The following is a 15,223-nucleotide window of genomic DNA, read 5'->3' as shown; positions in this document are numbered from 1 at the left end:
TCTTTAAGATGGGAACCTAAATACCCTTAATGTTCAGAATTAATAATGAGCATGATATGAGGGAAGGCCCCAGGCACTGCCAGGAATACAGACAAGATAATCAATTCCAAAATGTCTTCATTTTCCTAGTTTGTCTGATGAACTGTCCTCATTCATCATCATCTTAGTCACTTATCTAAAGAGTTATAACAGTCATAAAGTCTCAATTCTTCAGAACTGAGTTTCAAGGCCCCTCTGACACATCTGCCCACTGGAACCCTCCGGTTCCCCAGGCTGGCTCCCTGTGGCTGGCCCAGGACTTGTTCTATTTCCTGTCCACTGATGCCATGAACTCTCCTTCTTCCAAATGTTCTCATTTCTCTATGCCAAATTATGTCCTTCTACCCTAACACTTTTCAAGTTCCACTTCAAATCTATGAAATTTTTCTTAACTCTACCTATCTAATCATTCCAATGCTTCCTAGGATGTTTCTACTGTATACATTTCTCATATCTGTATTAATACTTTTTGCTATATTTTCCTTATATGTAGTACAGTTGTCCATTCTCTTCCCTATGAGGCTATAAATACTTCCAATAAACTACGTTTTTATCTTTTCTAGGTATCCTCCTAAAGTGCCTACTGTAGGACATCCTCAATGTAGACTGCTGAATAACCAGGCCCCAGATTAAAAAATCTGTAGAGGTCTGATCCCTCATCATGGCCAGCCTGTCCTACACTGCCACCCAAACCTGAAACCAGCACATGGATTTCAAATTCAGGCCCTCACTACACTTATCTTGTAATAACCTCTTGTAATAACTTTCACTGCTCTAATCCATGCTATGTACTCCTGCCAGATTAATCTTCATAATGCACGGCTCAAATTTACATTACTCTTTTGTTAAAATTCTTCAATGGCTCTGTTAAACATCAAATAAAATCCAGATTCCTTGGACAACCCATTCAAAGCCCTCTACAATCTAGCTCCAGGACCTTCCCAGTGAAACTGGAGGACTTACTGCCCCTATCCACTGCTGCCATTTTTCCCCTTTCTGCTTTTGTATATACATACAAAATTAATAATTCCCTTTGCTTAGGTACTGCCCTCCCTTCCTAACTTCATCTGTTAAAAAATTTTATCTCATCTTCTTCTAGGCCCAGCTCAAATGCTACCTTCTCCTCCCTTATCCCCTCAGTTAAATATGACTTTATCTCCCTCCTTTGAACCCTCATAGACATTCGGTATTTCTATTACACATTTACCACACTTTACTAGGTAATGCAGTAATGTGTATAAATGTCACATGTCCCCTACTAGTCTCCCCTACAAATCTCTCAAGAAACTAGTTCATCTTTATATCTCCATCAGTCTCTAGTACAATGTCCTGTAAAAATATTGCTAGTACTACTGTTAAATTTAATATATACTTCTAAAAAAAGGAAGTCTATATGTAAAAAAGATTTCATATACACAATTTCATATACAAACCTCTTCTGTTCTTTGTACACTGAAATGTTCATGTTTGTTAATATTTGTCAGATTCATAACAAAAAAGATTTGGAAAAACAATGTCTTGTATATGGTGCTCAAAAAATACTTGTTGAATAAGTGAATACATTATTAAGAGAGGTCTGGCTCAAACAAAACAATATCCATTGAAGGGGGCTCAGTCTTATAAACTGTGTAAAGAGAGGAAACTGTGACTAATCCAATTAAATTCAACAAGCAAATAAAGCCCCTACTATGTTCAAGAGACTATGCTACGATACAAAGAAAAACAGCTGCTACCCTCAAGTTGCTTATCTAGCCTACGGTGGGATACATGATTCAAAAGGACAATTAATATAATCTAATTTAAAGTGGGAGAAAGCACTAGCCAATTGGAAGTGTCAGAAAAGGCTTCCCATAGCAAATGGTAACTGAGTTGAGTCATGAAGGAAGCTAAGGTTTCTAAGAGGGGGAAGAGAGGAGGGAACTCATTTCAGGCTCAAGAGACCTTTAAGGAAGGCTATGGCAGAGACAAGGAAAGCAACCACAACTAGATCATCTGTAATTAACAGGGATATTTGTGGAAGGTTAGAGTATAATGAAACCATATATATACTACGAAAACAGCAATCTTACGAAACAAAACCCACCTCTAAATCTATGCCCCAAGTTCTTCTAAAGATGATCTCTGCAACTCCAACCAGAATTCCTGGCCCTTACTAACTATGCAACAAAAACTTCTGTCCCTAGACAGAACTACAAAAGAAACAGTATCTGATGACCCCATGACTGCCTGCTACTCCCTCTGCACCTTCTTGGTGGAAGGGACCAACCGGCCATTGACCAACTTACCTGCGAATGATTATAGCTGGCCAAGCCATCTCTTCCCGACACCACATCAAGCTCTGTTTGCTGCTGCTGCCTACAGAGCAAAAGAGGACGAATGAAAAACAAATGGTCTAAAGATCCTACCAACCCAGGCCTAGAACTGCACCAACCTCCCCCATTTGACAGATGAAAAAACTAAGACCCTGAGATGGTCACAAGTCTATTCACCCAATTATTCTCACCACTCACCTGGGTGCCAGCTGCCCAGAGCCCATTTCCAGGGGCAGATTAGCTGTGGGGCCTAGTTGTGGCCTCTGGATTGAGTTGGACAGTGTGGGCCGTTGCTCTTGGTTGGAGTTCCTGGAAAATATTTTGTGGTAGAGAAGGGGTAGGTAAGGGGATAGAAAAGGAGAGAGAGAAATCTGACTATGTTTGCTCATAAATCTCTGTATATTAATTAATTAGTGAAAATACCTATCAGATGTCTGTTCCTACTGATGGACTTTACCCACAGATGGGGCAACACTGAAATCACATGGACAAATAAGAACACAATACAAAGCTTTACACCCAATAAATACTTGCCTAACCCTTTTACCCTTCAGTGCTTTGTTAGAAAATTTTCTGTTGACTTTGTGTGTCTCACTTCTCTCTCCTATGTAAGCTCTTTGAAGCAAGGAACCATTGTCTTTTCTGCAGCATGTAAACTAAATACCTAAGATAATGCTATCAGCCCCTGCACTCAATTTCCTACCTTTCCCATTCTTGCTGTTCCCTGAGCCCTATAATGTAGAGGACACGAGCCACTGGATTTCCTTTTTGTATCCATATTCTTCTTTGTCCAAAGCCCAACGGTAGATTGGAAGTGATGTTAAGAAAGTCTCCTGTAAGATAGTTCTCAGAAACCTTTGAGCCTGGACTAATGGACTTTTTGTTCCTGTTCAATAACAGATTAAGAATGAGACACTACCGCTCATATCCTGTTCAACTTCAACGATGCGCAGAGGACAAACCTGTATGATCTTGAGGGCACTGACAAAGAACCTGATTGTGCTCCCTGCCTCCAGTATAAACAAAAATGTTTCTTTATCCCAGTCTAGAAGTAGAACTTGCTGCATGAAATCTACTCTATGCCTGGTCAGTGGAACACTGTCCTCAAGAGATTCTTCTCACATTAAATTGACAACTAAGGAACAACAAAACACTCCAGAATTTCACAAAGGCTAAAAATCTCGTTTATTCTATAGGGTTAATTCTTTTTGACATTCTCCTCCACTCTTTTCCCATGGATGATTTATTTTGTCAATTGACACATACACCAAAATATGGTAGGTCTATAATACCCTTCAATGTGGCCACCAAAACAGATTTGTCCAGTCTGAAGTGATCGTGTCTCAAAATAACGATACTGAATCTCTTACAGATCACTGTCAAATCTATGGTTGGTACCCAATGTTGATTATAAAGGTAGTCAATTACTTTGAAGGGGTGGAGGAAGAACATGGATAGAAAACAGCTGTGGTCTGAAAAGCCACTTGGGCCAGAACGGTGACTCTACAGATATACTACACATAAACATGAGAGGAGGGTGGGGGTGGGGGAGACAATAGTGAGCCAGGTAAAGTCATCTGCTAAGAAGAAACAGCTAGGGGCGGCTAAGTAGCGCAGTGGATAGAGCTCCCACTACAGAGTTAGGAGGACCTGAGTTCAAATCCGACCTCAGACACTTGAAACTTACTAGCTCTGTGACCCTGGGCAAGTCACTTAACTCCAATTGCCTCATCAAAAACAAACAAACAAACAAAAAAAAACCATCTAAACCTTGAGACAAATGCTATAAATGTCACTGTGTAAGTGTCTACTAGGGAAGAGTAAAAGGGATTCATTTACTACTCCATAGCAACTGGTCTGATACCCAGGATGGTGATCACCCATCTCTTCACTGTTCAAAATTTCTACAGAACAGTTTCTCTCCCACCTAGACCCACCACTAACAACAGCCTCTGGCTATAGATAATGGGAGTATGAAGACTGGAAGCAAACCCACAGGAGTCACACTGCCAAAACCGGAGTATGTTACAGTAGGAGTAGAAGGCAGTACTGGACTGAAGAGTCTGAAGAGACCTCAGTTTGAATTCCATCACTGAGATTTAATAGTTGTGTGACCATCAACAAGTCACTTAACCCCTCTGAGTTTAGTTTCCTCATCTACATATTAAAGAAAACCTACAGTATCTAATTCACCAGCTTGCTATAAGGATCAAATGAAATAACATATGCTTTATAAATTTCAGCTGTTAACTGTTTAGTGAACAGAACTCAATTCACACACATCAAGCACTGAGACTTTCTCTGCTCTTGTTGTCCCCATTAGTGTCAAGCCAAATCAACATGCATTTGCAATCCAAGTGCCTGACTCCTTGCCCCTGCCCAGGGTGTATAGCAAGCCTCTCCCTTTGCAATGAGAAATGAATCCCTAAAAATTATATTCCAGCACTTACCCTCATCCCCTACCAAAAGTGTCATCTCTGTAACTGGCATGATGTTGAGGCATCAGCAGAAGGAGAAACTATATCCACATCTCTTAGTTACATAGTCTAACTCCCTGGCCAAAAATAAAGGCACCAGAAAGAAATGGCAAAACATGCTAAAATGTTTCTCTTTGGAAAAAAAAAGATTATAAATTTAAGGAGGAAAGAAAGGTGAGAAAAGCCATAGTCCCAGGCACCTGGCTCTTCCTGGAACCAGTCACCAATACCTGTGTAATGTTACCCATAGAAACCCAGAGCAAAACTGTAGTAAGCTTGACTCCAGTGATTCCAAGTCAGGAAAGTCAAGTGAAGGAAGAAGGGAAGCACCTCAGGGTTCACCTGTCCTTTGTTACATCAAGTGGATTAGAAATTATTTAACTTTCCCTCATAAATCCTTGGATTAGCTGACCCTGATCTCAGATTAGTATTTCAAGGCTGGTTTATTACTCAATCTAGCCTTAAAGGTGAGGGTTAGTGACCTGATCTAGGCCAAAGAGGTAGATTAGATGGAAAAAGAAAAGCAGGCAAGTTAGAAGAAAAAAGAACCTAAGGGAAAGAAGACAAGATGGAAGGAAAGAATCAAAGACTGGTGAGACAGGACTGGTCTGGTCGTGGGAAAGTGTATGTGAAAATAGGGTCTGGGGTAGGTGATGGGGGAAGGAGAGTCAGTCAAAGTGATTAAAAAGAAAAAAAATCATTTCTAGAAATAACTGAAAAATAAAATTGAGATAAATATCCTCCTCTTCGGTGCCTGTAATTGGAATTATGACTATAGGTAACAGCAGAAAGAGAAACTGTGTTCATTTTTCCTATTTCCATATTTTGACTCCCTGGCCAAAACAAAGTTATCAGAGAAAGACAGTGAAACATGTCATGTTCTGTTAAAGCTCCCTCTAATTGAAATAAATCCAGACTTTCTGTCTCACCCAATGGCCCCAAATCCTGCAGAGAACAGAAAGGTGAAGATTCAGAGTTGAGTGTTCTTTAATATTGCTTAGGGGAGGAGGGAGGGAAGAGAAAAGGAGGGGGAGGGCTTAGCCCTGGTTAATCTGGAGGGGCCAGGTGCACCAGAAATGCCCTCGGTGGTACCTACTTCACGCTGGTGTTGGTACAGATGATGTACTCAATCTCATCTGAGTAGGGGTTCTGGAAGGTAAAGGAGCTGGTTCTCATCCAGAGCCACTCATGGTTCTTGGACCGGAACCGGAACATGACAGACAGAACCTGGCCTTTTAATTTCACCACCTGGAAGAGTTTTTATCGTGTCAGTGGGACCCCAATCAAAGAAAACGGGCTGAACAAACACACTGACCCATAGCCCCAACCCCAGTCCCACTTCTGTCCTAGATATACCAAGCCCTGTCTGCATTAATCTGCACTGCAAAGATTATAATCCAGCTCAATAAGCATTTATCAAGTGCCTACTATGTGCAAGGCACCATCTCAATGTTGGGGATACACATAAAAAAAAAATCCCTGCCCTCCAGGAATTTACAGTGCATGAGAGTGATAGAACATATAAACAAACAGGTACATACCTACTATGAGAAGGGAGAGGGCAGCAACAAGTGGGAGATCAGGAAACGCTTCCTGTAGGAGATGGCATCTGGGCCAAGTGTTGGAATAAGCTAAATATTCGCTTTAGAATCCTGCCACCTTCTACAGAAAGCCTCCAGGTGGGGATGGAGGAGATACCAGGAATAGGGGCCAGCATATGCGCAAGCAGAGAAGCAGAGATGGAATGCTGTTTTAGGAAATAGCAAGGAAGGCAGTTTGACTAGAACATAAGAGTGTAAAAGAAGGCTAGAAAGGCAGGCTGGAGCCAGACGACAAAGAGCTTCCATTTGGTCCTGGAGGCCACTGACGGCTCATGAGCTGGGGTGTGACCTGTGCTTCAAGAAGATGATGTTGGCAGCTGTGTGGAGGACAGCTAGAGAAGGGAGAACTGGGGAGCCACGCATCCAACCATGAGGCTGCTGCAATAGTCCAGGCAAAGTGGTGATGGGGAAGACGATGGCCGATGAGTGCAGGGAAGGGAACAAAGCTTTGCTGCGTCGGTGTTCTTCAGTCTGTGAGGTGTGTGCATGCATGCTATGTTCCCTTTAGACCAGACATTTACGAAAGGGCAGTGCTCTGCACACAGGGAGCCTTCAGTTCTGGGCAATTAATGCGTCTAGCCTAAAGCCTTAAACACCAACACTGAAGATTTAGTGTACCTGGAGATCACGAGGGGCTAAGCTAAATGAACTCTTGAGGGCCTATGCATACAGATTATACAACTAATAATGATGTGTAAGTATTTTCTGGCTTTCAGCTCTTTGTTTCCCGTCATGATCACACACATGAGGACAAAACAAAGTCATTTTCTTTAAGGGAGGATAGCCAGACTAAAGCCTCCACAACTTTACAATGTTCTGCCTGTTCAAGACAGAACCACTAAGTAGCTGAAAAATATGGAACTAAACATAGTTTATTTTATCTCTACAAGGACCCAAACTCTTAGATTATTATGGCTAGAGCCAAAGAAGGAAGCAAATACTTTCTGAGATAAGCAGGGAAAGGGTCTTGGAAAGCCCACTTAGCCTTGGAAAGCATATCAGCTCTCCAAAAGAAACAACAGAAGAAACCTAGCCCTTGGAGACAGTGTGGTCTCCCAAACCTGAAAGCCTCAGCAACCTGGACATGGTTTACATTAAGCTAGTTGATTCTATCCTTCTGATACCAACGTGCTTCTGTTTTTAGAGCAGAGAGACAAAAACTGCAAAAGTCCAGTTAGGTTTTGCAAGGAAAATTGCTCTAAAGCAATGGTAATTTGGGACTTACTTTCTACTTTAAAAAAACAATTGGAAGTGTTTTCTTTTCTAGCCAAAGAATCAAAAAATGACCTCTCCTATGTCTCATCCATTCCATATCACAGAAACTCAGAGCTGGAGCTTCAGAGGCTGCCTGGTCTGACCCACATGCACCACTAACCTCTTCTGCAGTGAACCTGATACACAGGCATCCAGCGTTTGCTTCAAAGTTTCTAGTAAGGAGGACTCACTATTTCCAAAGAGCACTAACTGTTAGCAAGTTGCTCTTTATATCCAGGCCAAATTTGCCTTTTGGTCACCTCTACTTATTACTCCTAATTCTGCCCCTCTAGAACTAAGCAGAAAAAATCTAAACTCTCTTCCACGAGAGAACCTTTCAAATACTTATGGATAGCTATTATTCTCCCCTCCACTCATTCCCCTCTTCATTAGAGATCTTTAGGACTTTGGTCAACTAACAATTAGGAGTAACCGAATATCAATGAAGGGGGGTTACATGGTTCAGTGGATAGAGACCCAAACCTGGAATCATCTTCCTGAGTTCAAATCCTACCTTTGACACTTAATAGCTGTGTAACCCTAAGCAAATGACTTAAACTTGTTTATCTTAGTTTCCTTATCTGTAAAACAAACTGGAGAAGGAAATGGCAAACCATTCCAGTATCTCTGCCAAGAAAACCACAAATGGGGTCACGAAGGACTGAACAACAGGATATCAATGAATGAATTATCAGAAATGGATTATCCTACCCAAAACAAGTTAGGTCTTCTTTGAGATTAGATCCAGGTAGATAAATATGTATGCCTCTCCCTCCATTCCAAAGCCAAGCAGAGATGAAATGGGGATAATCTGTTATTTTAAATTATTTTATCCTAATCTTCTCTATAAATAGAAATCTGAGTTGAGTATACTGAACAAGTGAAAGTATAAGTGCCTTGCACAAAGTAGGTGGCCCAATAAATAACTGTTGAATGAATGAATGGATGAATGAATGAATGCCATATCAATAAAGTCTATTTCAATCTGAATCGAAAGCCAGAATGAAAGGAATTACCTGTTGGAAACTGTCTCTTAGGAGCTGCTGGTCTTCATGATGGCAAAATTCCACAATATCTTTTCCCAATAGCTCCTAATTGAAGAAAGGAGAGTAAGGCTCTCTTTACCTAATGCCTCAGAGTCATTTTGCTACCCTTTCCCCTTCCACTTGATCTGGGATTCAGGAACCTGATTTTTTATTTCCAATTCCATCTTTAACTCCGTGCTGCTCTTGGGCAAAGTCCCTTACCTCTCAGGATCCCATTCCATACAAACAGGAAAAGTCATTTTATCCTTTTCCCCTCGGGTTAATCAGTGTAAATGTGTAAGAGACTTGGCCAACCCCTCAACAAGTGTTTTCGGATGGATTATCCAATGTGAGTATTACCAGACCTTTTACTGCCTTCTCCTCATCTTCTACCCAGGTAACTGTCCTGTTAATCAGCACTTTTGCTGGAATAGGGAGAAAAGAGAAAGCCTAAAACCATTAGATTTAGGGATGGATCCCCAAGTTTCTAATGATACTAGAAGAAGGGTTCTTGACATTTCTGTCATGGACCCATGAGCAATCTGAGGAAGTCCAAGGAATTCTCAGAATGATTCTTAAATGCATAAAATGAAATACAAAAAAAATCATGAAGGACCCTAAGTTAAGAACTCCTAGTACATTAGACCTTTTTCTGAGCTACTAAGGATGTCTCTACTTAGCAAGAAGTAGAATGTTTTCCACAGGCCCTACTGTTATGAATTTTATATTCAGGCTGTTTTCACTTGGATAAGGGCCTTGAGACTGCAGGTTCCCCACCCCTTAATGGATTTAATTTAATTGACCTGATGAATGCAAGATTCTAATAAATACTGCAAACTGGCATCTAATTTCCCTATTTTGTAGTCCAGGAGTGATCCTATTAATCTGAATTAATCTATATGAGTACATGATCATAGCTATAAAATGGGAACACAGATGTGAAAGTGTTTTGAAAAATGAAAACCAGTATGTAAATACAAAGTAGCAACTATTAATGTCAGTCACAATAATAGTAAATAGATGTGTGTGTGTGTGTGTGTGTGTGTGTGTGTGTGTGTGTGTGTGTGTGTGTGTGTGTATCAGGTTGCCTTTACTTGTTTCAGATGTCACATATGACTAACCTTAATACAAAGTTGGGAGAAAAAAGAAAGCCAAAATGTCAGTTACGTCTTGTATTGAGCACCTCACCTGTGGCTGATAGCCCACAGTAGCTATGCAGCGATGGTCCACAAAAGTAAAGATACCCTCAGTGTTGTGACGGGAGATGAATTCTGTTGGTTGGCAGACATTGCTCATGTCTGTGCAGTTGGGAGAACTGGTCACCTAAGAACCAAGAAAAAGTTAAGGAAAAAAGAATCTCACCGCCTAAGTGCTTCAAGGGAACCAAAACACATGTGTCCCTATCTCCCAAATAATCATTTCTAAAATGACTTTTCACAAGGCCTCATATGTCCAGGCACAGTAACTACTGACTATAAATAATTCATATTATCTGTGCCTCTATATAAAGAGGGAAGAATGACACAAATATAGTCAGGAAAAATGTAAAGTCTAACAGGAAAGTCCTTTTAGAAAACAGTAAGGAAAGGGGAAACCAGCCATTTATAATCCAAAAGCCCCCCCTACTCCCTTCTGATAGAGTTAGGTTCTTCAATCCAGTTAGAAAACTGAGGCCTACAGTAACCAAGGAAATTGTCCAGCAGTGTAGGTACAGGAAAATCAGAAGCCCTAACTTCTAATTCTTTCCTCTAGTTAATCTTGTAGATATAAAAAAGAGATGATGTACAGTTCTTCCCTAACACAGGAGCCAGGAAACCAGAATAGAGAAGGCAAACAGAGGGTCAAAATTACAAGGGAGCACATAAGGAGAGAAATGACACCCACCCCTCATGCTTTCCAGCTTCTGTTAAAGCCAAGAAGGTATCACAAACCCCCAAGCAATTAAATTAAATGTCCAAAGTTTAACATTTTTGTTTCTGTGGAGTCAGGTAATAAGACAGAACAGGAAAGGACAAAAGATGTATGTATAAGCCCAAAGCAGGAGGGGGAGGTGGAGTAAAATACTTTACACTTGCCTGCAATCGGCCAATGGCCACAAGGCAGAACTTGCTTCCCTGGCTAGCCTCTGGGTCATCATCTGGGAGTGAGACACCTACAGAATAAGATAAAATCAAAGAATAAATAGCGATATTAACAATAGAGTCAAGAGATGTCCTGCCCCAGCAGTGACCTTGAAAATAAATAACACACCAAAAACCAAACAGTGTTCAACCAAATAGTTATTTTTACACCTTGGGAGGGTGAAGGTGGGTAGAGCCATACTCCTGTGTGGAAGAGGAAAATAGGGTAATCTCATTCCTTCCTCAGTGCTTTGATATTTGCTTTTTTTTACCCAGAATAATAGCAATACCATTTCCCTAACCTGAAGACCAAACCAAAGGAAGAAGGAAAGACCTAAACACTTTGGACTGTAATTTGCACATTTATTACAAATTAAAATCCATTTTTAAGTTCAAATTTAAGCACCGCTGCCTGGAAACTAATTTTTTTTGTTTGTTTCATTTTACTTTCTCCTTTCAATAGACAAAAGGAAGCATCCAGACTCAGTAGGGGAAGGGCTGGAAGAATGGAAGGGGGATAGAAGAAGACAGTCTCAGGAATCCAGAATCTTTTGCCAGACCAGTTGGAAGAGGGGTTTTCTCCCTGACTCACAGATCTAGCCAAGTTATTCTGCTCCCCCTCCCCTTTGACTTGTTCAATCCTGATGTCAAACTTGACATAAGGCACTCTGCCTACACATCCTTCCCACCAATCCAGGGCCCTCCTCTACTTCAAAGTTTGGAGACCCCCTACTTCGGAAAACTTTTTCTATAGGCTACCCTGAGCTCTCATTACTCCTTTATGTGTTCGGTGGACATTCTTGTCAATTTATACTTAAAGATATACTGTATTTGCTCATATTTATTAATGCTCATTCATGTTTAAGTAGATATACCCCATATATACTCTGTATGGCCCAGTAACTGAGACAATATTGAGTCTTCTTTGGTCCTTCTATGGTCCTCTACAGAGTACAATACAGTATGCTGCATACACTGAGTGAATAATAAACGTTCATTCACTTTTTACCCTTTATGAGAAGTCATGCACAAGAACTCTCTTACCTGCTGGGGGCCAGGCCTTGATGTAGCCTGTGCAGTGGACAACCACAAAGTGAGGCTCCCCTTCCTTCACAGAGCCAAGCCCATTCCTAGAGAAAATCATATATATAAGGAGAAAACACAGCTTTAAAGATAGGCATACTAATGCATTGTTGGTGGAGCTGTGAATCAGTACAACAGTTGTGGAAAGCAATTTAGAATTATGCAAGTAAAGTTACTAAAATGCCCATACCCTTTGGCCCAGCAATTTCCCTAACTAGGCTTATGCCCCAAGAAGGTTATTGATAAGAAAGCCTCCATACAGACCAAAATATTTACAGAATCACTTTTTGTGGCAGAAAAGAACTGGAAACAAAGTAGATGCTCTTCTATTAGGGAACGGCTAAACAAACTGCGGACAGAATATTACTATGTTACATGAAATGATGACTATGATGAATACAAAATGATCTACTACAGAATGCAGGAAGCAGAGCTCAGAAAATAATATGCATAATGACAGCAACAAGGTAAATAGAAGAACCATAAAACAATTTTTTAAAAAAGTGAATGTTGCCAAATTACCGAAAACAAGCATAACTCCAAAGAATATCTAAAGAGATTATTTTTTTCCTTTGCAGAAGTGGGAGGTTCACATGTGGAACACTGTTTATATTATGAAATGATCAGTTTTGCTGATTTTTTTCTGTTTATTATATGGGATGGCCCTCTGGGAGGAAGAAAGGGGATGGATACTGGAAGAAATTCTGGTAATGTAAAATCAAAAGATAATAAAAATAAAAAAATTTTTTTTTAAAAGGTCAAAAAAGAAAACCACCCTCATGAAACTTTATTTATGGGTTAATTTTTGGTTTTGCATGGCACATTTAACTCAAGGCTTTAAGTTATCTGACAAGATAATCAGTAGCCCTTTTCCACACCAAAGCAACTGATATACTATGCTCTCTTACTGCAGCAAGAAGAATTCATCTTAGGGAGACCCATGATCATCCACACAAAATGTGTAGACTTCTTCCTGGGTAGGGATACCCTGGAAAAGGGTAACAAAGAGAAACAAACTATTGTGCTTTTTTCTCTGGAGAGTTGACAGGAAGACTATCTTTTCCGAGGCAGGGAGAAGAATACAGTAATCTCTGGAGGAGACAGGCTACCCCAGACATCTGTGAAGCACTCTCTCTGGACATGATGACCTTCAAAACTCACCTGCACCTGTTCCTCACATAGCTCAATCTGTTCACGGAACCTGGATCCACAGAGCTATTACCGCACCTGCCCAGTCGAAAAAAGAAAGTTTAGGCTGACCAACGTGAGAGCTTCCTGTTGCACCCATGAAGCTAACAGACCAGGGACAAGTGGTCTTCAGAGCAGAAGATAAAGCAGTTTGGGAATTACACTGCTTTCTCTAAGAAATGAGACTTTTAACAAAAAGAGAAAGATAGAAAACACCACTGATAATCTGAAATCAAGACAAAAACATACTATATATTCCTTGTAAAAAATGGCAACAGAAGGAGTCTACAGACTAACTGCTTACATCTCTTTTTTCCAAAAATTTATTTATTTATTTATTTTTAGTGAGGCAATTGGGGTTAAGTGACTTGCCCAAGGTCACACAGCTAGTAGGTGTCAAGCGTTTGGTCTGAGGCTGGATTTGAACTCAGGTCGTCCTGACTTCAGGGCCAGTGCTCTATCCACTGCGCCACCTAGCTGCCCCAGCTTACATCTTTAATGCATGATTTTCTTGTTTCTACCACTAAGTGTTTACATTAGCCATTTCCACGGCCTAGGACATTGATCTCCCAACCAAGCTCTGATTCTTATCCTTCTTCAAAGCTCTGCTTAATATTCACCTCCTCCAGGACAGTTTTACTGATTAACTCTACTTAAATCTCATAATTCTTTATTCCACAAAATCTCAACAGTTTACAGTTTTGCACATTACTAGCTCATTTCTACCATGTTTCCCCCATCAGAGTTAACCTTTATATAGCATTTTAGGATTTACAAAGTACTTTACAAATACTATCTCAATTTTATCCTTACAACAACCCTAGAAGGTAGTTGCTATTATTATCCTCATTGTGCAGAAGAAACTGAAACACAGAGAAGTTAAGAGCTTTGTCCAGGGTCACACAGGCCCTATCTGAGACTAGATTTAAACTCGGGTTCAAATTCCTGATTCCATTTCCAACATTCTATCTACTAATAGTATCCACCTAGCTGCTACCTATTAAACTGTAAGCTTCCTGAGGTTACGAGCAACCTCTCTTCCTGTCTCAATGTCATCTAACAATGTCTAGGATAGTACTCAAAAATATACTGTTTATATATTTAGGAACCCCACATTTCTTAAAAAGTTGCAATCACTGAAACAGAATGATCAATTGTGAGTCCACATATGTTGGGAAAAGTATGGAGTCAGGATGACCTGGGTTCGAAACCTGAATCAACAATACTAATTATGAGACTATGAGTAAGTCACTTGGGCCTCAGTTTCCTTATCTGCAAAATGAAGATATCATCTATAGCTCCTACCTCAAAAAGTTGTTTTAAGACTCAAATAAGATAATATATACAAAGTGCTTTGCCAAGTTTAAATTGCTACATAAATGTTAGCTGTTACTGTTATTAGTATTATTGTTATTACTGTTGATGCCTTACCCCTCTGGGTTTAAAGAAATGAATTTAAATCAATCAGTATTTTTTGAAGTTTAAGGCCTCTGATAGTTGATTAAGAAATTATGTACTCTACTCAATGCTGAGTTCTTCCTAAATAAATCCACATCAACTTTCCACTTACCTCATCCGGCAGATAAATGACCTCCTCGAACCCATACACATCCTCATGGAAGACTGCTGACCCTCCTTCTTTACTGTCCCAGTCTTCAGGTCCAAAATTCGACCTGGAAGGGGCAGGGGGGGAAGAAGCTTGGAGTGAACTGCTTTGTGGAAAAGAAAAAGATAAAAATGTAGTAGAATGGATTAAGAGATACATGGAAACAAAGGCAGAAAGACACTTGCAGCCCTAACCAATTTTTAGCAATAGCATGAGTTTGGAATTTGGCACCAATCTAAGAAACTTCTCACTTGTTTCCTGTTTCTGTTTAATGCTTTCAGTATTAATGGAAATGGGCAGCCCTGACCATCACACTGGCCCCCGCTATAAGGGAAGGAGTTTATGAGGAGTGGGAAACTGAATGTCTAGCACACTCAACCATCAATTACACATGTACAGATTATATATGATAAATTTTTAATCTTAGGTTGGCTTTCATCTGGCACATAATATTTAAGCTTAATAAAAATCAATCAACAAGCAATTACTAAGCATCTATGTGCCACTTTATTAGAAAG

General features: G+C 40.2%; 1 protein-coding gene across 8 annotated transcripts in view; it reads right to left on the bottom strand.

Moving 5' to 3' along the window:
- Positions 1 to 15,223, bottom strand: part of LOC114042905 (aryl hydrocarbon receptor nuclear translocator) — a 56,691-nt gene that overhangs the window by 7,960 nt on the left and 33,508 nt on the right. For 4 of the 8 annotated variants that reach the window (XM_027861685.1, XM_027861687.1, XM_027861686.1 and 1 more), the window contains 9 exons: positions 14,670 to 14,808; positions 13,073 to 13,138; positions 11,873 to 11,958; positions 10,784 to 10,860; positions 9,897 to 10,031; positions 8,700 to 8,774; positions 5,925 to 6,076; positions 2,550 to 2,660; positions 2,325 to 2,394 (listed from right to left, as the gene is read on the bottom strand). In XM_027861685.1, coding sequence (XP_027717486.1) covers positions 2,325 to 2,394; positions 2,550 to 2,660; positions 5,925 to 6,076; positions 8,700 to 8,774; positions 9,897 to 10,031; positions 10,784 to 10,860; positions 11,873 to 11,958; positions 13,073 to 13,138; positions 14,670 to 14,808 — 911 coding nt within the window. The remainder of the gene's footprint in view (positions 1 to 2,324; positions 2,395 to 2,549; positions 2,661 to 5,924; positions 6,077 to 8,699; positions 8,775 to 9,896; positions 10,032 to 10,783; positions 10,861 to 11,872; positions 11,959 to 13,072; positions 13,139 to 14,669; positions 14,809 to 15,223) is intronic. The other 4 variants (XM_027861688.1, XM_027861689.1, XM_027861691.1 and 1 more) reach the window with 1 other exon arrangement.

The sequence above is a fragment of the Vombatus ursinus genome, unplaced genomic scaffold (assembly GCF_900497805.2).
Source record: "Vombatus ursinus unplaced genomic scaffold, bare-nosed wombat genome assembly UNPS02014768.1, whole genome shotgun sequence".
Classification (NCBI taxonomy): Eukaryota; Metazoa; Chordata; class Mammalia; order Diprotodontia; family Vombatidae; genus Vombatus; species Vombatus ursinus.
This window is presented reverse-complemented; position numbering and strand designations above follow the sequence as displayed.